This window comes from Contarinia nasturtii, unplaced genomic scaffold (genome assembly GCF_009176525.2).
Source record: "Contarinia nasturtii isolate CC-2019 unplaced genomic scaffold, AAFC_CNas_1.1 Cnas_scaffold_4311, whole genome shotgun sequence".
Classification (NCBI taxonomy): domain Eukaryota; kingdom Metazoa; phylum Arthropoda; class Insecta; order Diptera; family Cecidomyiidae; genus Contarinia; species Contarinia nasturtii.
The window spans coordinates 2,863,170-2,885,978 of record NW_022201606.1 but is presented as its reverse complement, the minus strand read 5'-3'; the positions used below and the strand labels follow the sequence as shown (position 1 = coordinate 2,885,978).

General features: G+C 35.9%; 2 protein-coding genes across 9 annotated transcripts; one reads left to right on the top strand and one right to left on the bottom strand.

Moving 5' to 3' along the window:
• Positions 1-465: 465 nt before the first annotated feature.
• LOC116350571 lies at positions 466-2,084 on the top strand. The gene is made up of 3 exons (XM_031782396.1): positions 466-938; positions 1,003-1,164; positions 1,224-2,084. Exons 1-3 carry the CDS (start codon positions 746-748, stop codon positions 1,943-1,945), a joined length of 1,077 nt encoding a protein of 358 aa, XP_031638256.1. The 5' UTR covers positions 466-745; the 3' UTR covers positions 1,946-2,084.
• Positions 2,085-2,382: 298 nt separating this feature from the next.
• On the bottom strand, positions 2,383-22,547 carry LOC116350568 (E3 ubiquitin-protein ligase TRIP12). Of its 8 annotated transcripts, XM_031782392.1 has the most exons (17): positions 20,194-20,456; positions 12,053-12,327; positions 11,582-11,960; positions 11,356-11,482; positions 10,678-11,180; positions 8,686-10,600; positions 8,458-8,594; positions 7,986-8,129; positions 6,535-7,471; positions 5,938-6,452; positions 5,434-5,864; positions 5,062-5,358; positions 4,743-4,980; positions 4,472-4,671; positions 4,209-4,397; positions 3,927-4,128; positions 2,383-3,849 (listed from the first exon to the last, which is right to left on the bottom strand). In XM_031782392.1, exons 1-17 carry the CDS (start codon positions 20,273-20,275, stop codon positions 3,392-3,394), a joined length of 7,029 nt encoding a protein of 2,342 aa, XP_031638252.1. In that variant the 5' UTR covers positions 20,276-20,456; the 3' UTR covers positions 2,383-3,391. The 8 variants fall into 8 exon arrangements, with proteins under 8 accessions (XP_031638252.1, XP_031638247.1, XP_031638245.1 ...); XM_031782387.1 differs by lacking the exon at positions 20,194-20,456 and adding an exon at positions 21,687-22,547 and having other exon boundaries at positions 11,356-11,960; XM_031782385.1 differs by having other exon boundaries at positions 7,986-8,126; positions 11,356-11,960; positions 20,194-20,457.
• Positions 22,548-22,809: the final 262 nt, after the last annotated feature.

The following is a 22,809-nucleotide window of genomic DNA, read 5'->3' as shown; positions in this document are numbered from 1 at the left end:
TCAAATTTATTCGCATCATTTTTATCAATTTTTATATCACATAAAAGGGTATTTTCTGTATGAATTTATGAAAAAGACTTAATTTAGGTATACCCGATCAAAATAATATACAATAGAAGTTTGAAGAGACCGATTTCATATATGCAACAAGTCAATCAGTTTGAAAACACTTTACTTAAATTCTGTGTAAACACATGACTCTTCTTTCAGTTTCATTCTTGCACACAATCCAATACAAACGCAAACATTTCACACAAAAATGTATGATAAGTTTTGGTTTTTATGTTGAAATATTTTGCTGACCAAGAACAACGTCTTTGAGATATTGTCGTTGATTGTGTTACAAAGCGGTTGTGCACTCAAAAATAGAATACGCTGATTCTGGACGTTTTCTCTCTCACACGCTCTTTCTCTCACTCACACATGCACTTCGTTTTGTGTAGGGAACAAAATAAACGAACAACACAATAACAAAATACACATTGAAGAGGTGGTTTGCGGTACTTTTGCGTATATCTTCGAACAAATTTGAGCGCTTGCAGCATTTTAGCTACAAAGCGAAAATTGTTTATTCAAATTTATCAGTTCACTTCAAGAACACAGTCACAATAATTATATTCGATGCACTGACAGCTCGATAGATGTCAATCATTGACCGTGATCATATACATAATTTAAATTGAAAATTAAGAAAAAAACAAAAAATTTTTTTGTTATTATTGTCCATAATTTTGTTGACGATCAAATGGATAATAGTGAACCAATTGTAATCGATTCGGATTCGGAATCAGAAAAATGGACAAAATCGGATAAAAATCACAACATTGACAAAAATATACCGTGTATGGAAGTGTCATCGTGTGTCCAAGCACATTCCACTATTGAAAAATGCTCAGCTGACAACAATGTACAGCAGAATTCAATTATCACACAAAAATGTAAGAATATATATATATATGAATTTGTTGTCCAATGGTCATTTAAATGTTTGATAATTTGCAGCAGGAACAATTCAGATTGATGATTCAGATGATGATGAACAGTATGATGAACGGGAGAAAGAAGAGAAGACGGGAAGTTCAAATGATTCCAGTGCCACAGTAAATGTGGAAGAACCAACGGAACCTGTGGACCTCATCAATCCAAAACCCGAGCCCATTTCAGGTAAACACATAGAACTATTTACGGTACCATTTTGATTTGTCATATTGTTTACACTTTAGCTCGCACCAGATCGACTCGTCGGCCAAACAATGTTTCTTACTGTGAAGATGGACCGAGTACGTCACACGGCATTTCGAACACGGATCAATCGTCATCGTATCGCAGTGAATTCCCAAAATCAACGACCAAACCAAAGTTTAAGGTGGAACCATCGCGAATTCCGAAAAACGACGACAAAAAAGTGTTTTGCAGCAACTATTTGTATAAATCGTTCTGTTTTTTGTGCGGATCTAGCGATAAACATTTGGCAGTTCATTATGCCCGAAAACATCCAGACACTGAAGTGTTCATTTCACGCCTTTCGCCTGCAATGGCCGCCCGAATTCGTAAGCAAGACGAAGAATTCGTACAAATCGATGACCAAATTCACGGTTTATGTTTCTTCTGTGAAGAATTGATGACAATGCAAAAAGATTCATGGATGAAGCATTTACTTATTCACACCGGAGAACAAAACCCATTCTATTGTTCTGGTTGCAAAAAATTGCAAAAAACCAAAGCCAAACACGACAATTGTTCAAAAGAGAAAGTTACAAGCATTTTCGACATCAATTCATCTGCTGGTGATCTGTGTGGTTTCATATGCAATACGTGCAATTATCTACAAATTCAAAGCGGCAATTTGGACAACCATATTTTCAACGAGCACGAATCATACGATGAAAATATTACCGAAGAATTATACTCGAAAGTTGTTTTGGTAAAGGTGCCAGCCCTTTAATTAGAGTTTAACAATGTCTCCGAATTCTTCTTGTGATTTAATAGACTAGATAGCTTCTAATTGCAATATAAGATTTAAATGTCGAAAATAAACGATAAGATAATGTTATAAATTAAATAAAACATTTAATTTTTCCTAATATTGCATTCGTTTTTCATTCTGATTTTAACCGCAAATTTGCATGTAACAAATATTTGTATCGAATGGCGCTGTATACGTATGTGCAGATTGACATTAAGCCGCCATTTCGTTGATGAGGTCGTTAGTAAATATGTGACATGGACACGACTTTAAAAAAAAAAATGATCAAAAGAAAACACAAGAATACGTATATTTGTTTGATACTTTATTGCTAGCTTTCAATTCAATTATCTTTAAAATTAGAATGCTATACCCAAAAATGTACTCTTACAATGCTAGAAATGATAAATATGTTCTATTTTTGTTCATTGTTTATTTTAAATCGTTTGTATCATCTAATTATCGCATTTGATTTCGCTTGTTTTTTTTTTGTGTTCCATAGTTGTATGTTTGAAATAAATGTATTCATTACACGTTCAAATAGGGGGGAAGGGTATGTAATTAGATCTTGGATCTATGTAGTATAGAGAAAAGAATATCGCATTGCCGCCGTACAGTTTTCACTCCATTCAAATCAAGCTATTTCTGATGTGAACGTGTATGTTGTGGATTTCATGATTTTCCTTGACAATTACTATGAATGTAAAGCTATGAGACTGTATATATATATTAGATTCAAATTGTAACCAATTAGTGTTCGAAGAAACAAAAAACAACACATTTAATGTTTGGTCTTTTTTTTCGTTTTTTTCACTGTTTAGATAATGGTTTTCGATTCGATTGGTTTATTTTTTGAATGTTCATTTCTTTATGGTTGTTTTGTAATCAAAACTTCATAATTTTTCATAATATTTTTGTCATTACAACAGAATCGTTTTGAAGTTGGATTTTCTTCAGATAATTTCAATTAATTTGATGTGAATTTATTTCGGTGACATTCTCACTTCATTTCATTTTTGGAGAATAGCAATACAATTTCTTCGCTTAACCACTACTACTGAACATTCAAATCCATTCTCTTTTTTTTCCAAATACAAAAAATCACTTGATTAGGTGATTTTAACATGATCATTCTTTTCATTTCATTCCAATATTTATGTATATTATATTTTGTCTTTCAATTTTGATTTTATTTGATATTCATGTTTGTTAGATTTTCTCACATTGATGATACAGAAAATGCTTCACAAATGGCAAATTCACAGATCGTTTTTTTCAAGGGATCATATTGATATAATTGGTTCTCTTCATTCGACCATTTTCGATTAAATAAAGTTCTATTTTGGCATCTGAATTGGTTTTCTTTGTGTTCAGCAAATGCTTGATATGATAGCATTGATTGTTTTCATTGTGATTGTGTTGAATTTAAGACAAATGGAAACTCATGCTACCTTCAACACATGCCGTTTTCAATTTGCTACGCATTGCTTCGCGACTCGAATATTCGGGCAGTTTCAAGTAGTTAACACATGTCATGACTGATGGCAAATAGTCATCTGGATTCTCATTTGGATCGAGTGTTTTGCGTACAATGGTCAATGGTGGATTGTATGCCTTGAAACCGCCAGTCGGCAAACACGGTGAACCGGTGACAAATTGCAAGAATAAACGTTGTTCTTCGCGATTGTATGTGCTTAGTATTTCATACAAATACTGAATGGCCTTCGATTCGGGTGTGAATCCATGGTCGGTACGACAACAATCTTGCAACATTTTCACATCCCAACGATGATAGTTGTTCAAACTTGATCCGCACAGCACCTTTTCGATTTCTTCGGGATAGAAGAGACGCAATCGTTGTGATTGGAACACCGAATCAAATCCTATTAATTAATGAATAAAAAATCCACAACATTAAATAATGAACGGTTAGATTAATAAAATTGTTTATCATTTTTACCTTCACGGAGTGCTTCGAATTGTGTTTGTACACCTTCGACTAAGAACCATTGGGTTACTAAAGCGACATATTGGTGCAAATTATGAATATTGACTGCAGTATCTCGACTACCACGACGGAGTTCAATGGTTGCATGACCTGGAAGTGTGAAGTTCAAGCCCAAATCGGCAATTGGACAGCCATCATAATGTAAACTTTCAATCTGTTATTTGAAGAAAAAAAATATGAAACAAAAAACAATGTTACAACGGTCCGTGTACGAAGGAATGCATTGAAATATACCTTGACATTTTTGGTGTCTTGATCTATGGCTGAATTTGCCAAAATTTCATCACGTTCACGTACAATATTCTGCAAACGTTTCAATGAGACTTGAACTTCTGGTGCCACCGATGATAAATCGGCCAGTCCAAGTGAACTGTCTTCATACAACAACCATCGATAGAATGGGATTGAAAATGGTAGATCCAACTATAAATTTAAACAGAACATGGAAAGTTTGAGTATGCAAATTTGTATTGTGGACGAGCTAATTTGTAACATACCATTCGACTATCCATGATTGCCTTAGCCATAAATTTGCCCAAGAACTTGAATTTTGATTTGGTGCGTGAGATTTGTATTTGTTTGGCACTATGACTGATTGGCATTGGGAAGAGACCGAATTGGGCATGAACGTATTGTCGAACATTCGCCGCTGACGTTTGATAATTTGATATCGGATTCAGTGCATTGTTAACCTCATCTAAATTGGTGCAAGCAAGAAAAATGTTTACAATTACAATGTCATAATCATTAATATAAAATTAAATTTACCTTGTTCATCTGTTTGTGACATTTGTTGATCGTCTTCCATTTCATTCACCACATTCTTAACACAGTCATCGATTGATGAAGATGGTGAATGATACGTATCACTTTCATTCCATAAACCTAAATCACAGCGTTGAATTTCAGCCGAAACCAGTGCGTAGAATTCAAGCGTTGGTCCCAAACCGGTTCCAACTTCATTTTCATATTGAATTTCAAGCAGTGCTTTTGTGTGTCCAAAGTCCTATTCAAATTTAAAATCAAAATCAACATCATATTTGGTGACTGCATGTGTGTGTGTGTGTCGAAACAATTTTTTATTTACCTGAATGATGTGTTCGGCCTGTTTGAGAATGTCTTCACGTGATATGGTACGTTTACGTTTATCTAAACGTGGTGTGACTTTTTCGGTGGTATCCGTTGAATTGAGATCAGGCGTAGTTTCAAGCAAGCGTTGCAATGCACGATCACGATCGAATGTTATGGCATAGAATAGCAAATGGCGTGTTTCGAATGGGAACAGGAATGGGCAAACTGTTGCAATTTGCTGTAACCATTGTGGAAGATTTCCAGTCATTATCACGAGTGGATCTTGAAGTTGGCGATTTGCTTTGGCCGTTATCTATAAAGAAAATCGATAAAATGGTCAATTAGTAAGTCTGAACAAGAGATATTTGTTGGTTGATAATATTCTTACCTTAGAGTGAATGAATTCCGATGCCGGAATAATATCTTCATGTGTAAAGTTGCCATTGTAAAGTGATTCCCAGTGTCGATTCAATGCATGCACAATACGTAACATGCACAAAGCATCCAAAGATGCATCTTGAACGGTTACTATATCTTTGGGCAATAAATTCGTTAAGAAACTTGAAATCGGCGAAACAACTTGATGAATGCCATCGGTCCAATATTCAGACTTCTTGCGTGATGACTTTGATGACGATTTTTCTGAGTGTTTTCGAGACGATGACGAAGAGGACGATGATGCTCGCGTACTGATCGATGTACCACCAACGGCATTACTTGAACTACTACCACTGGGTTGATTATGCGCGTGTTGACTTGGTTCTTCCTCAATTGGACGATAGTAAATGGTATGCTGTTGAACCCAAATGCTTGCATTACCTATCACAAAAATTCAATTATATAAGCATTAGTAACAATAGTCGATTGAAATAAAATGCTAAAAACCACTTACTTTGCATTATATCTGACTCTGTATCGGTTTCCGATTGATCATTAACTAGTGGCGAAAACTGTCGAATAGCCTGATACACAGTCATATCATATGGCAACACATTTTCACCAATCAAAAATTGTAGCTTATGTTTGAATGATGCTTGTGACATAACAACCGCTGCCACGCTATCGTCAATATCCTCTTCGGAGTCTTCTTCGGAATCGACACGAATTCCACCGTAGCCACGCACAACCAAATATCGTTCGATGGCCTGTACCAAAGCCAATGGATCAATTTTAACGGTACCACCTTTCCATTGACGCAAATTCGTGCAATCTGGATGACGTTGTAGGTTGCACTTTAATTGATGCGTGTTGAAAAATTTAAGTGCACTTGTATTCGAACCACCGTAAAAGTCATGAACTTTTACCGGAAACTGTTCCAATTGGGTGACACAACCATTTAATTTGGCTACAAATGAACTAAATGCGGAGTTCTCAATATTTGCACTTGATAGAATAGACCCGCTGACACTGAAATTCAAATGATTTAATAAATTAGCGAATAAATTTATTATGTGAAAATGAATGTGTGTGTGTGTGAAAGAAAACTTACTTTGTTGTATTCAATGGTAAACCGGTGAATACGTTTAAGAAAGCGCGCAGTCTATCGTCTCTGTGTACGGCTTCTTGTTCGGATGTCATAAATTTAAGCATCGAACGAATCAAACCAGAGTGATTGAATTCGAACGGTGATATATCACTAATGAGTAGGATATGCTTGAGATCATTAAGTGCGTCGACGCAACTTTCAAGATTTCCATTCAAATTCTGAATGACGGTGGTCAAACGTACTAAAACTGTTGGTTCACTAGCTAAATCACTTTCACCATCATAATGCTTATTGAACTCAACAGCATGTTCACGAATCCATTGGCGTGCTTTTTCACGATTTCCAGCTGCAATCAAACTGGAGCTTGACGAATGTTCATTGATCAATGTGCTTGAACTACTGGTTCCAGCGCCGCTACTGCTCGAATGACCGCTGTCTTTTGACGATGAATGCGAATGCATTGAAGTGGTTCGACCCCAACGAGCTGGATTCAATGATGCCAAAAACGATGAAGTCTTTGAACTTGAACCGAAACGTGAACGAGACGATCCCGATGAGCCGGCACTTCCACTGGCGCCTACATTCATTGGTGTCGACGATGTAGATGGTGTACTACGTCCCGATGATCCCAAAGCTGATGCTTTATTCATCAACTCTTGCATCACCGACGGTTGTTCGTTGTTGTGCTCTTGATTTCGAGTCTTTGATCGTGATGAAGTTTGAGATTTACGCTTTGGTGGTGCTTTTCGTTTTAATATATCTGACATTTTTGTTTGAATAGCATTCGCATGTGATTGTGTCGAATGACTTGAATGACCAATCTGAGATTGTTGTTGCGGCTGCTGTTGTTGCTGTTGATCAATTGGAAGTGCAATGTTTGTGGTGACACTGCTGCTGGATGCACCGCCGCTTACAACATCGCCACCAACACTCATCACTTCTGTAAAATAATTTTTTTTTCATTAAAATGTAATAAACAAAGGTCGAATCCAATAACCAACAACAATAATAACATACAGGAAAAAAAAGATTTAAAACATCCAACTACCAAACAAATGAGTGCCATGCCAACATAGAAATTTTCGATTTCGATTTCGATCAGAACAAAAGTATTGGTTTATAATAAGCAAAAATAATGAGGGACGTTTCATCCTGGTTTAATTTTGAAATTTGATAAACTTTTGCGCTGACTTTGAATGGGAAAGGGGTGTAAGTAAATAAGGGTGCATTTTATATTTTAATATTAAAAACATAATATATATTAGGAAATAGGTTTATCTACATAATTTGTGATCCGATAAAATGATATTGAGATAAAATTTTGAGCCAATCGTTTCTATATACATGTGTAAGTGTAGAGAGAGAGAGAGAGTGGGAGAGTAATACACACAGTCGTTCAGGTTTATAGGCGAGCTAAAGTGCTATTGTTTTTTGTATAACTTCATCGAAAGTACCTGTGAGCATGTAATGTGCATGAGAATTATGGTGGATTGTAAGACGTTGGTATTGCTGTTGCTGTTGTTGTTGTTGATGATGATGATGCAGGTGGTAATTATTATGGTGAGGCGGTAGCGAATAATCTTTAGAAGTTGACTCTACTACTCGATTTGTTTTGGACAAGTATTTGGTTTTTTGTTTGTTTGTTTTGGGATTTGGTTATTTAAACGGAGATTTGTGTTATGAAGTATTGGATTTTTTTTTTGTTTCAAATACATTTAAATAGTGGGGAGCGTAGATTTTCGTAAAAGACGTTAAACAAAAGGGAAACATGTACAAAATAGAGAAAAGACAATTTGATTTGATCTGAATTAGTAACACGAATCAAATACACTAATTGAATTCAGTGCAAAAAATAAGCCACATGAAATGTATATGGATTTTGTATGACATTTAATTAGAATAGTTACACAGAGAGATTTATCTTACCTGGATGATGGAAGGTAACTAAGGATGCTGTCGACAATGGTTGTTGGTGATTGAGTGGCATCGGACTATTAGTTGTGCCGCCGGCTTGCAACGAGAAACTTGCCGATGACGTAGATGGACCCATGTGTCGGCGTTGCCTAGGAACATAATGTACGTAACAGAATTAGTATTTTTCAAGGTTAAAAGCCATCGAAATTTAAAGGAAAAAATAATCAAATATCAACTTACATTGGTGCCGATTGATGATGAGTCAATGGTGTTGTCGTAGTACTACTGTTTCGCGAGAAACACGAGCTTAAAACACTGCTCGGTGTTGATTTGCTCGAATCAAATTCATAAACGGTAACTGACGGGGTGCTTAACGACGGTGTGTTTTTCGATTTTTCGCAAATCGGCAATTTTGGATCGGCTAATAAACTTATTTGATGCATAACCCCATCACGACGGAAATGAACACCGAATATTTCCGGTAATTTTTGCATAAGAATTTCGGCCATTTGAACGGCACCAACAACAATTCGCAAATCATTGGATGCCATCATGCCAGCAATGTGTGACGATAGCATTTGATTTGTTAAAACTTCACGTAATAAATCTGCACTTGCGAAATACACCATTCGCAAGAGTGCACGTAAACACTTGAATCGAACCGATGGACCGGCTGATGAACTGTACACTTCGTACAAAACTGAGAACATATTTTTAATAAATTCGGCTGCAAGACCGCGCTCTTCGCGCAAACAAGCCAATCGAGCATCCCTATATGGATTTGGTGGTCGTAATGCTAGATTAACCGTTCCGGTACCGTGCAGACATTCACCAAAACCAACCGCACCGTCTGTATTAGCATTCTTTGAGTCAGTGGCCAGCATATTTGGTGTTGTGTTTGCATTTGCTGTTGGATTTATTTTCCGTTGAACTGGTCGTGTGGTTGCTGTGTCTTCGTTTATTTGTTGCATTGCATGAAAGTCAATTGTATATGTTCGGCCCATTGTTGATAAGCTGATTTCATCATCCGAATTTTGATGAGCAGCCTCGATTGCACGCGAATCCATCATCGAATAAGAATGCCATGTGCCACGATCACCGCGCCATTGCCAAGTAACCTGGTCCTGTTGTACTGGTTTTTCAAACAGTGCATCCACACTGAATATTCCATCGTTTGGCAAACGTGGCATTAATTCACCAATCAAACAGGTGATTTCGTATAATTCTTGTGGATTTCGTTCGACTAATTCAATATCGGTGGTGCCGCCATTTGCTTGTCGTGTTGCCAAAGTATCAGATGATCCGGTCAGCAAGTACAATAGCGTTGCATCAATGTCGATTTTCAATAGAGTTATTGCCAGATCCGGACAATTCGAGCACATAATACTGAGCATACGAATTACATTGGTAAATGTGCCTGAGTTCAATATCGATGGCGTTACAACCAATAGTTGTTGACAATTTTTGAGTAAATCTTTTTTGGCAATTTCTTGCAATCGGGTTGGATCATGTTGGAAACTCTCAACCAAACGATAAAATGCCGTGCATACGTATTCAACACACTTTTTATCTTGTTGCGTTAGCAAACGTGACATCAATGGCAATGATTCGCTTACAAAATGAAATTCATCTGGCTGAAGATTTAAGCAACAATGCGAAGTTATGGCCAAGGCGGATCGTTGTGCGTTCATCGAAAAGAAATCCAAATACGTTAAACAAGCCGATATACCGTTGGCTTGTAAAATGGCTTTGCTGTGACGACGTGAAAGTATTTCCAATGCGGTTAAACTTTGTTCAGCAACATCCATACACTGAATGACTTGCAATTTTTCAAGAAACACCGGAATGGCATCGACCACAGTTGCCGATGATCGGGGCAATGCTTCGAGCATATAAGCGAGTGCACGACATGCATGATTCATTATATCGAAATTGTGTTCCATTCGAAGTAGATTGATGAGAGCTGGGACAACCAATTTTACTGGAAAACCTGCCAGAGTATCTTCATTGCCCATCACCAACATTTGACACATTTCAATTGCTGCTTGCAATTGCTGGCTTTCATCATTCGACTGCAAACCTTGTAGCAATTGTTGTGCTTTCGACGTACTATTTGAACCGATTGTTCTGTGCAATAAATGATGCATGCGAGGAGCTGTAATTCATATAGAAATTTCAGTCAGTAAGGTTTTCTGAAAAAAAAAAAAAGAGAAATAATCAATTTGAACATACCCAATGAACCGAATACATGAGGTGGAATGCCTCTAGCCTCCAACAATGCTTGTAAACGTCCAACGTCTGGATCGTCTGCCGCTTCGGGATCCATGGCCGATGGAGCCGAACTACCGAAACTGACTGGAAGTGAACCACTTGCACCAGCCAGACTATGGGCCAAATTTACGTTTGCCAAACTTTCAGAGTCACCACTAAATGCGACCGCTGTACTAGCGGGAAGTGCTGACGTCTGTTGTGATGCCGAACCATTGCTGTTTGAAAGCGAAACTGAAACACCGGCCGTTTGTGAAGTGGATGGTTGGCTTTGAGTTATTGCGAGCGCTGAATCGAGTGCCGAAAAGAAGCTTGTTCCGCGCAATGAAGCCGATGATTGTTTATTACTGCTTGAACCAGACGAACCAGCTGTACTGTGATAATGATGATGACCAGCATCCCATGGTGATGGCGTTGTTGTGGCTGTGTTGCTTAAATTATTTGACGAGGAAGATGATTTGGTGTTGCTGCGATGTAAATAAATGTTTAAAATTTGATGTAAGTAAACAGTATAAAATCATATAAACACAAATTTTGGTTTTTTTCTAAATCATTATCATTTCGGGGTATTTGCATAAAAGAACCGAGTCAAAGTGCTAGAGCATGCGAATTGAAAAAAGAAGAAGATATGTTTCAACTTACTTTGACGTTGCGATTGATGACGCATTGACGGCTAATGGCGATGTGTGAACGGTCGCCGATGTGCTTAAATTGCTTGTCTTAACACTACCACGTGGACTCCGTCTTAAACTGTGTATATTTGACATATCTATCAATTCGTTGGTTTTTGTGGAAGAAGAAGAGTTTGAGTCAGCTGAAGTGAATGTCATTCTGTGTAGTTTTAATGAGAATTTTTTGCTGGCTTTACCGTAATGAGTTTGGCCCTGATTATGAGCATTTGCATCACGAGATCCATTATTTGCCATTCCCGATGTTGAAGCTTCAACTAAAACTTGATTGTTGTCTGTATCATGTAATTTTCCAGCGTTTGCAATGTATGTGGCTGATTTTCGACGCCGTCTAGAGCTATTGTTACCCGAACTGCTGCTCTGTGATGCAACTGTCGAGGTTGAACCACTAGCACCAGCTTCGTTTGCTGATGAAGCTGGACCGCGTACTTGATACGATGTGCAAGCCTGTGTACTTGCAGCGGAACTAACGCAGGAACCCGTCGTTGCAGTCGGTTGCTGAACCTTACTTCTTGAACTACGTCTTAGGAGACTTGCTGGATTTAACGATTGTGAAACCTAAAAAAAACGCAGTCATAAATAATAAATCATCGCACTCATTGTTTTCAATCATGATAAAAGTAATAATTAATAATAATAAATTCACTCACGTTATTGTTAAAAGAGTTCGTTTCGTGTGCGGCCGATAAATTATTGGTCGGTGTTCGCCGTGAAGTGCTCGTACTGGCACTTTCGGTGTTATGATGCCGAGTCGATGTTTTGCGTATGTTTGAACCCAGCGTTGCAGCTATATTAGTATCTACACTAGGTGAAATTGAATTGGTTTTCGGGGTTAATTTTGGTTTCTTATACGGTGACGGAGAACTGTGTGTCTTTGATCGTGTACGACTTGCGATGAAATTAGGCTGATCCATGACATCGGTACCTAAAAAGACATTAAATCAAAATATTTAATTTATGGTCGAAAAAATGGGTTTTAAATGCCTTAAACTTAACTCACACTAAATAAATATTTCTTAATTGCTATAAATGATGGAAATGAAAAAAAATAAAAAGGTGTTAAAATAAATGAATGCATTAGGGGGAGAAATGAAACAAAATTAATATAAAATACACTGCCAAAGGACTTGGAAGTAATGCTAGATGTATCGATGCATAATCGAGTGGAATTCGAAAAATATTTTAAAACCCCAGAGATCCGCAGAAAAATTAACCAATTCAATCAAAATTATATGATTTGAATTCGAGTCATATCGACTTTCGTCAAAAAATTCATGAAAATACACAGAAATTCGGTAGTTTGTTGTAGTAGAGCCACTTGTCACGAGGTCGATCGGGTATTCTGGGTATGTTTTTTCGAAAGGGCATCTGAAGATCTACAAACTGAGCGATTTTAAACAAAATCGTAGAATTTGAACTCGAGTTACAACGTTAAAATCAAGTTGTCTTGTAGTTCTCATACAAATTCTTAGGAAAAACCTCATTTACAAGAAAAATAATTTTCTTAGACGAATTTTCCAAAAAGAAAAATATATTTTTCGTGGATTGGGCTCAGGAATTTGAAAAAATAGGTTTCAAGTTGATAGGTGATACCTTACTTGAGTTATGCGTAGTAAAAACAAACAAACAAACCGAAAACAATTCTAAAGCTTGATTATACATCAAGCAATAGAAAACAAATCGTGTAAAAAATTAATTGTGAAAAAGAGTATGAAACGCACTTTGAAGGACCTGGCCGAATTCCAAGATGGTTTTCCAAAAGTTCGGTCAATCTGTTGAGCTGAAGTGACAATTGCGACACTTCCGTTCTCAATGACTCAAATTCTCTTCGTGTCACGTAACCAACTGGACTTCTAGATCGTTCCCGAGGAGATAAACCAGAAATTTGACGATCACGAGCAATAAAATACTCTCTATGTGCTTCTTGCGTTACCAATCCAACAGTCTGATGTGTGTGTCTAGCGGATAGCAATGGAACTGGACGAGGGCTCTGTTCACCTCTATCTTCACTTTCCATATTACATAAATATAAAACAAACCTCCTTTCGAACTAAGAGAAGCAGAAAAAAAATATTTTATCTCTTTCACAAATGAAAAATGCTGTTGAACTCAATATTTTTTTTAAACAACAACCTAACACAATATTTTTGCAGTATGTGAATGGAAAAAATGTTAATCTCAATGTTGCAATTTTAGCTTCACATGTATCAAAAATCATCAGATTTTTGGACACTTCAAAATGTTCCGAATAACAATATTGCACAGTTATTTTTGTCTCCTATTTCTCTTCTTTGTGTTTCGAAGAAGCAAGAAAAAAGGGCACACATACACTGCGACTATAAAAAGTCGTCGTTCACTATTGATGTGCCGTTCACAATGGCTACTGCTGTTTTAGCTGCTCGACTGCTTCGTTGCGCGAGCAACGTCGAACCAACGACTCGTGTTTGTTTCATATACACACACATACATGTACGGTAATAATTTTCCAACGACTCGTTCTGGTTGTCGATCCGATGTTTATTTCACTTAAACGAGAAATCTATTCAACTATCGCAGTCACACTGCGCCATACATACACGATAATGCACGCACACAAATGCAAACCGTATACAACCAATGTGCAACAGCTATTGAGTTCTCTGTCGCGCAAAAGGAAAATTACCAATCTTTGTTGGTTTGTTTGTCTGCTTCGTTTGTCGAATAGATGGGTCTTTATCCATTCAACATGTAAGCAGATTCAGTGTTTATCTTTTTCACATGACTTTTTTTCACTTGCACCATGCACTGTGGCATATTCATTGGTTCGTGTACTTGCTTTTCTGGCGTTTAAAATTTTATTTGGAAAGCGTACTAAAGTTTTTTTTTCAATACTCTTTAATTTGAAGCCATGGATTTCTCACAACTGAGATGCGCTCTTTATGCAATTTAAACACTATAGTCAACAATGACAATCGAAATTCAATGCTTAAGTGCGAGTTGCTTTGAACTTTTATGCATTGTTCATTTTGTCTATTGAATTTCAATAATTTTCTTTTTATCGTATGAAATGTGTGAAACTAACAAAATTAATGGCGGCCAAACAATAAAAAATTCGTACAAAATAAACTTACATTAAATCCGTCAGTGGTTTTGAACTTGAAATTGTAAATCAGGGAATTTTTTGTTGCGCAAAAACGATACAAAACTTTGACGCAAAGTAAAAAAAAAAAAACAACTTTCGATCATAAACTCGTAAAACAAACACGAATACTGCAACGTTTAATGAGTAATATTTCAAGTTCAGCGTTAAATATTGAAACGCGATATTATTACGCTGTGCGAATAAAAAAAAATCAATGTTATAATGAAATGTGCGCTTCACAAGTATCAAAAATGTAATGTCGTACGAATGGCTGTGATTTTTTCGTACGGTTAAAACTGTTCAAAATGGGAAACAAATGTCTTTTGAGTTATTATTTTTCTCACTTTCTTTGTTTTTCGTCTCTATTTGACTCATTTCCTGCGCGCACTCAAAAACAAACTAAAATAGGGCTCTCTCAGGCCTCGTAGCGAATGTGGCATTTCGCACACTTGCACATCAACTGCGCATTCAGCTGTTTAATAGATATGTGTGCGTGTACTGTATACGAACTAGGCCGACATTCGAACCGAATACATGCTCATCATCAGCACATACACAGCGGCAACGATCAACAAGAAGAACAAAGCACACTTTATACAATGGTTTATTGTACGAGTGAAGTGAACGCGTGTTTGTTCGAATTCAATTTGACTTGATGGGAAGCAGAACATTGCCTTGTGAAATACAGTTTTGTTGTTGTTGTCGTCGTCGTCTTCTTTGTCGTCATCGTTCTGACTATGTGTATTTAGCGTTTCGCTTCGATTTGTGAACATTATGTTGCACTCTCATTTAAGAATCATCCCAAAATAAACAACATAAATAATTATCTGTTCGTTTGCAGTTCCATTCGCTTTACAGCGATATTATATGTAGATAAGGGATAAGAAGAAAAGAATGAACGCAATGTTTTTCTTTAGATTTCATTATCTTCGGATTAATTCAATGCAAATTGAATGTGATCATAATTTCGATAGGCTTCGGTTGTACCGCTATCTAAATTTGAGACATTCAGTGGTTTTGCGCACATAATCACACATGATATATATGATTACCTGAGAATGAATGTGAGACTTCTCCTGAGATATATAAAAAGTGCTGACTTGTATGTAATGCGCAAAGTAAAGTATCACATTCATTCTCGGACATTCATATGTAAAGTTTGTGTGTGTGTGTCTTTGCTGAGCTTGTACGTATGATTTTTATTTCTACATTATAATTTGTATGGCGCATATTGCTTGTGCCACACAAACTAAATTCACAGCATATTAATGTGCAATAAAGCAATTTAGTTTATGAGCTTTGTTTTATTTTTTATGCAAAACATAAACAATCGACCCACTGTTATGGCATTAAAACTTTCTTGGTCGCTCTGAACTGTGAAATTTTGTTTGTTCTAGCGTTGTGTTCTCTGTGGATCAAACAGCTGTTTGATAATTTGCAACAAAATGCATATTTCACATGAATGTTTTGAAATTTTTCTTTCCAAAATATTCCAGTCGTTTCTTCATATCATTTAAATGTCTGAAACTTAATGCACGAAGCTTTGCCATGACGGGCGACATCTATAGAAAGCATTTGTGTGAGGATAAGAAGCGAAATAAAGCCACACCAAATGTAAATAATTTATAAATAAACCATTTTATGAAACTATGAATCGCATCGAAAATTATAATGCCCGTATGATGGCAGGTATCGTGTCACTTAAAAATAAGGGACATTCAAGCCACAATACAATTGAAGGCATCGATTTATTTATACATGAGAGACGATTTTTATTGTTGCTGTTGTTGTTTTTTAATCGTCCCGTATGCATTTCCGACCAGTTCAGTCCGATACTAGTACTTCGATCAATGAGAGATATTATTGTACCGATATTGTGTAGAAGGCTTGAAAGGAACAGTTGTGGATAGGCGGTTTTGCTTTGTTATTAATTATGCATTTTGCTGTTTCATGCGAAAGCATTGAAATAAAGTGCAGACATAGAGACAATCAGAGAGAGAAAAAGAGAAAGAGAGACGAAGTTCAGTTCTGTTTAATTTTCGTGTCTCAGGAGCAACAATGCAAAGGTTCTTCGATGAAGCCGATTCTCGAGACGCATAAAATGAAATTATCAAAAAAGTATAGAGAACGCATCGAACGCACACAAACACACACTCGTGTACATGCACATATACACATCAATAAATGCACATGCATGCAGAATGTTTTTGATGACAGTGTATGAAGAACAGAATAAGTAAAATGTCTGCTAAGGGTCACTAACCGCTCGACTGTTGTTGTATAAATGGTTGTTATTATTGTTGTTGTTCCTTCTTCTTCTTGCATATTGAGTGCATTTCCTCACTCTTATGCAGCAACAATAGCAACAACAATAACAGTGCGCATATTAAATGCAACCGTATTCACATGCAACAACACACTGGGACCCATATTATTCCGACCGGGAACAGTGTCTGTATTGAAGAGAGAGAGGAAGAGAGAAAAGGCACAACAAACATCAGGATAACAATATGTGTTTCACCTCATGCTATCCATAGTCACAATGTATGTGTTTGTGTGAAACGGATTCAATATGTGCCTTTTTTTGTAAATGGAGAGAATTCATGTTTTGAAATTGTAAATTCGATTCGAAAGTTTGATTTCATTGGCTGAACAAAAGAAATCCAATTGTATTTTTTCTTTATTTACAGTATTTCGTTTTTTGTTGGTCGCATTTAAAAATAATACCTTACATCAATTTACGCACTTCGTTCTTTTGTTTACGAAACAAATATTCGAATGTTCTGAGGGATTTATACCGTATACTGTGTGATCGTGTTACGTTTAATTGTTTTTATGGTATATAAATTATTGGATAAATGAATAAATCATCAAAAAAAAAACCATCAACATATTGTTGTTTTCGAGACAGAGAAAAAAGAGGAAGTTTTCTCTATGCGTATCAATAGACATATGTTGGAATGATAATTTTTACCCTAAAGCATCAGCCAAGTGAGCCCAGTCTGTGTAACTGATAATTTCAACGATATTGTATTGTTATTTTATTTCGTTTCAACGATAATTATTATCTCCAGACTGGTAACTGAAATGAAATTGTCGATGCATTCATTGCTGAATAATACAACGCCTTTTTCGTACGATTTTTACATTTTTCCAGATGTTAGAAACGTATTGCTTAATCGAATGCCAAAAAGAAGGCATGCCGTGTTGAACAACATTCACCTCTTATCTCTCATCGAATTCTACGTCGCAATGGAGAATATTTAATAAAAAATAGCACAGTTTTTGGGGAGTTATCTTGGGGAACAAAGCAATGGCATTTCCACATTTGACCTGGTTTGCTCGCCTATTTTTCGTACTACAAACAATTTGAATGACTACTGTGCCGACTCTAACAAAATTCAAAACATTTACCGTGACTTCAATTTTAAAATTAAAATCGTGAATATTGTTAAAACATTTTTTTTTGTCATCAATACCACGCATTACATACACATATATATTCACGTTCGTGTGTTTCTATTAAATACAACGTACGTGTTGAATGCAGTCGACGACTGCAGTCGTCTCAAAGACTCGGTCCGCTCGAGGGTCCGCTTCACTTTCATTGTTAGCAACAATTTTACACGCGTGAGAATACAAATTATTATCATTCCAAATGAATTGAAAACATGGACCGTATTTGAGTATATAAACAAGTTCGCACCGAATATGTATTATATATGTCCACCATTTCATTACGAATCCCTCGACAAAAATAATCTGAAGATAAAGAATGTTTGGTCAATAGCAATATTTGCGTGACACTTATATATGATGATGGACATAATCAATAAAGATTCAATTAAAACCAGCTCGTCAACACAAAAACACTACACTACGGTGTGAATTTGTGTTTTGTTTATTCTTTCGGTATGAATTTGATACTCTGGTTTTGGTTCAAACGCCCATTTTGTTTTCATTTGACATTTCAAAACGTTAAGTCGGAGATCCGAATATTGTTTCAGTAAAATCTTGATTCGTGCGTTACTTTAAAACAAAATCTACTCTTTATGGTCGCTCCGTTCACTTTTTGATGCTGTTTAGTTTGAATAGCTCAAAATCTATCGACCGAACGTGTTTGCAATGAATAGATGCGATGAACGAAATGTTCCGACAAACTCTTATTTTATATAGGCGTATCGTTGATTTTTAGCCGCTGGAAATGTGACTATCGTTTGTTCAACGCGAAATAACCTTATTTTGACGGCCCTTTAGTAAACTAATACGCTGTTGCCTCGTACGAGTCGACACAAACTTGAAATACTATGAACTATGTGTCAAATGTGGAAAGAGAATGAAGCATTTTACTCGATTTTACTCTGTTCTCATGAAGTGTGCGTGTAACTTAACGCATTTGGTTGGAGCAATGTGTGATGAAATCAAACCGACTGAATCGATACTAATGTGCTGCCAGCGTCTCTCTTGTTTTGTTAAATAAGGCATCACACACAACTAACTGTTCTTTTTAGCCAACTTTATAGCCAAAGCCGATAAAATAGGTTAAAATGAACGCGACAGCCAAATGATTTATTTATTCGAAGGTGAATTCAAGTCGCCAAACACAACAAAGAAAAAAGCATCGTTGAGTCAATAAAATCGACAATGGGTCGTTTTGAAATAAAACAATTCAAAACAAAAAAAATCATTATGGAATAGCGTCTACGAAAAAGTGCATAAAACATAACTATATAGAACATCATTAACAGCAGTAATGAACAGCAAAATAAGCATATGCAGTACATACGAAGTGGCTGTCATAACGTGTGCTGAAATCTGGTTTGGTCGTTAGAACAAATAAAAAAAAACAGAAGCAGTAGACATTAGCTTTGTGTGACGCAGCTGATTCAACATGAAACTCACCACACATTCCTGTTTATACATGTAATCGTTTGGCGAAATCACGAGACAAAAGAAAAAAAATTGGGGATACAGTCTTGCAATTTTGTCGACATTCAAAATATTGTCGAATGAATTACACCAATTGGGAACACTAAACACACAAATTGCATAATTTTCAAATTGATTTCAACATATTTACGCACATTCAATAATTACAATGTCAACATTGAGTTATATGAATTAACTGATTTCCGTTGAATCGATGTATTTGTGATTTTCGCCTTCATGGAATTTTTTCTCATTCACTCACACGTTCCATGAATTTTACAAATGTCGTTTTGTCAAATCCTATCAAAGGGACACAGTCTGTCATATGGTAATTAAGAAATAAAGAACTGTATAGGTTTGACCTTTAGCTTATGGCTATTGAAAGGAATGATGAACGTAGAAGTATCATTTGCTTCTATTGACTAACAGTTGTCTCGAATTTTTGAGTTGAGAAAGAAAAAAAAATTGCTTAAAATGACGAAATTCTTCAGAAATTCACACTAATGCGCGATGCCATCCTAATATAGGCGAAGAACGAACGAACGAAAAAAAAATACACATAAGAAAGAAAAATGGAGAAGCGTAATTGATTTGGTGTCGACGCAAACCCGCACTTTGACTTTTCTATTTTAACGAACTGTTCAATGTTTTTTTTTTACAAAAAGTCAACTTGAATTTTGATATTATCTCGAAATATATCGAATTCGCGACGAAAAAAAAATAATGTAGAAAAAAACTTACGAGATTTTTCTGGGCCCTTTTGTTCACAATTATTTCCGTTTTCAGCTAAACGAAGAACAAAACGGCAGACGATTTTACTCATTCACTCGAATTGCTTCACTATACGTGCAGACCAGAGTCTTAATGCACTTTATTCTATATAATTTTTCGAACACAAAATCTATAAATTATTTGAAATTTTCCAAACTTTTTTCCGCAGCGGCATTGGTGTACGCCTTTGCCCGATGAATTCTTTGCACTGTTATTACGACAGAGGCATAAAAATATAAAACGTTGTGTGTACGAAATACGAAATGATTTGATATGAAAATGTGTGTATTCTGAACGCTATTCAACCTTGTGCTTCCTTCGACTGACATGCTAAAACATTTCATGCACTGCTCGTGTGTTTTGTTATTCGCTTCGATGTGTGAGTGTATGTGTAGTGGTACCGTATCACAATTGTGTATGCCATGTTGTTTTTGTTCGCATAATTAGGGTGTTACGATCAATGTTTTTCATAAATAGTGTCAGCCATTTGACTTGATTTTTGTCCGAAAGATGAACGAAATTTTCGTTAAATTTGAAATTTACTTGAAAATCGAATTTATTCATTTCAATGGTAATTTTTCTTCTAGAAACTTCAAGAAATTTACAAGCCACCCTATGGTATTGCATTAGGCATATACTCATTCACACACAGAGACAAGCATGTATATATGGTCGATCGTATTCGTGCAACACACCAACGAGCGTTAAAAGTATTGAAGTGCTTAACAAATGTGTTGGTGATTAAGATTAAGGGGCTTGCTTCTTGAATACTTGATTTCGAAGCATGTGTTTCGTTCTATTGCTGTTACCGAATGTTTCGTTCTCTTTCTAACGACGTTTCTCGTGTGTGTATTTCGGTTTTGATTTTCTGTGTGAGTTCGTTTAAAGCGTAAAACGTTTTCACAGCGAAACCGAGTACAGGAAAATCGAAGAGATCGAATTTAAACCAAAAACAAGTATAATGCGAACAACAATGAAGAAAACCTCAATTCACGTCATGCAAATGTTGGCTTCGTTCATATTAAAATGATCGAACCAAGTTAATCGGAAGAATGTGGAAAGCATCAAAAAAAATTGATCGTCCATATTGAAGCTGTCTGATATAGTCTGTCTTTTTAAATATTAAACTGAATTGTTGCTTATTCATTTTCCCAATGGTTTTCAACGTCATTATTTTTCTCTTACGAATGACCTAAATACGGAATAGTAGTTTCTCAGAAGTACTATTTGTATCTATTCTAACTTATGATATTGCTCTAACTACTAAATGAGAAATAAAAACAAAGGGCTTGTGCTTCTTCACTTTTCCCATTTCAATTATGAAATATTTACACTGGCCACATCCACCCATATTACGTATTCAATCCGACGAAAATTATTGCATGAATTTCAAATTAAATTTAAAAAATACGAAAATGAATTTCAATCATGTGGAAATTAGTCGGAACTTCAAATGCACTTACCCTTGATCCCAAAAAGGAAATTGTTTCACACGCACCAAATCAATCGTTTTTGTGTTTGCCAATTCGGTTTATTTGCTCGTATGAAAATTGTACATATGACTTTTGTCTGTCTCACTTATAATGACGCGTTATTTTCAGGAAAGATAGACAAAAACTGCATAATATAGCAAAAACAACCTTTGATTGTAGCTTTGAGTAGCTTTTCAATGTGTACTTTATTTTTGCTCCACTTTCATGCAAACTATCGAGCACACTTGCCTGACTTTCAGTTTTCAATAGTTTTCACACAAAAATAAACAAAAACAAATTTTTCGTCTTATTCTCTCATGAATATTTTCCGCAATTCACTTTCTAACTTTGCAAAATGAAACCTATGCCAAACAAACTTATCGAAATATACGGCCGAAGAACGTATTGATATCATCAACTCGAAACGGAACAAACAATATTGGATTATAGAGTGTACATGCACAATTAATGTTGGCAATTAAATCGTCCTCAAATATTGCATCTTTCCCATATTTTATAATTCTGCACTGGGTTGCGTCAAGAAACAAAAATAAATCGAGAATTTCGTAAGAAAAAAAACACTTGGGTCTTTGTTTTAATTGGGTCTTTGTTTTTATAATAATTTGTTTGCACTTTGACGTATTGATTTTTGATTAGTCAAAACTTTCAATTATTGTGTATATACCATTCAATTTAGTGTATTTTGACTGTGCCAATTCAGATTTGGACAAAAAACACACTCATCGATAGAATTTGAACACGAAAAAATGCCATCGTTGCGATATTGAAACATACGAATAACTTTGACATGGATTTTTCACAATGAAAGATTCTATCGATGCAAATGGCTAACCATCGCACTTCATTCACTTCAAGACACTCATACAACATCAAAGAGATGCCAAATAGGAGTGTTGTTGCATGTACGAAAAATCAGCTGATCGAAAATGGATACGTCTAATGGCTTTAACCATAGCGAATGCAGTCGTTTCATGAACGAAAATGTTTATTTTTGAATGAATACATTGTAAATGTTTCATTTGCGGTGGAAATACGATTATTTTAGGAAAAACTAGAGCACAAAGACTGCACTGAAATGTTTGTCATTTTTATT

Bases quoted from the DNA above. Each gene is read 5' to 3' on its own strand.
- LOC116350571 (XM_031782396.1), top strand. From the start codon at position 746: ATGGATAATAGTGAACCAATTGTAATCGATTCGGATTCGGAATCAGAA. The intron at 939-1,002 runs GTAAGAATATAT...GATAATTTGCAG, and splicing joins TTCAATTATCACACAAAAAT to CAGGAACAATTCAGATTGAT. The intron at 1,165-1,223 runs GTAAACACATAG...TTTACACTTTAG, and splicing joins AAAACCCGAGCCCATTTCAG to CTCGCACCAGATCGACTCGT.
- LOC116350568 (XM_031782384.1), bottom strand. From the start codon at position 20,275: ATGAGTAAAATCGTCTGCCGTTTTGTTCTTCGTTTAGCTGAAAACGGA. The intron at 11,961-12,052 runs GTGAGTGAATTT...CGTTTTTTTTAG, and splicing joins CGAACTCTTTTAACAATAAC to GTTTCACAATCGTTAAATCC. The intron at 4,398-4,471 runs GTATGTTACAAA...TTAAATTTATAG, and splicing joins CAATCATGGATAGTCGAATG to TTGGATCTACCATTTTCAAT.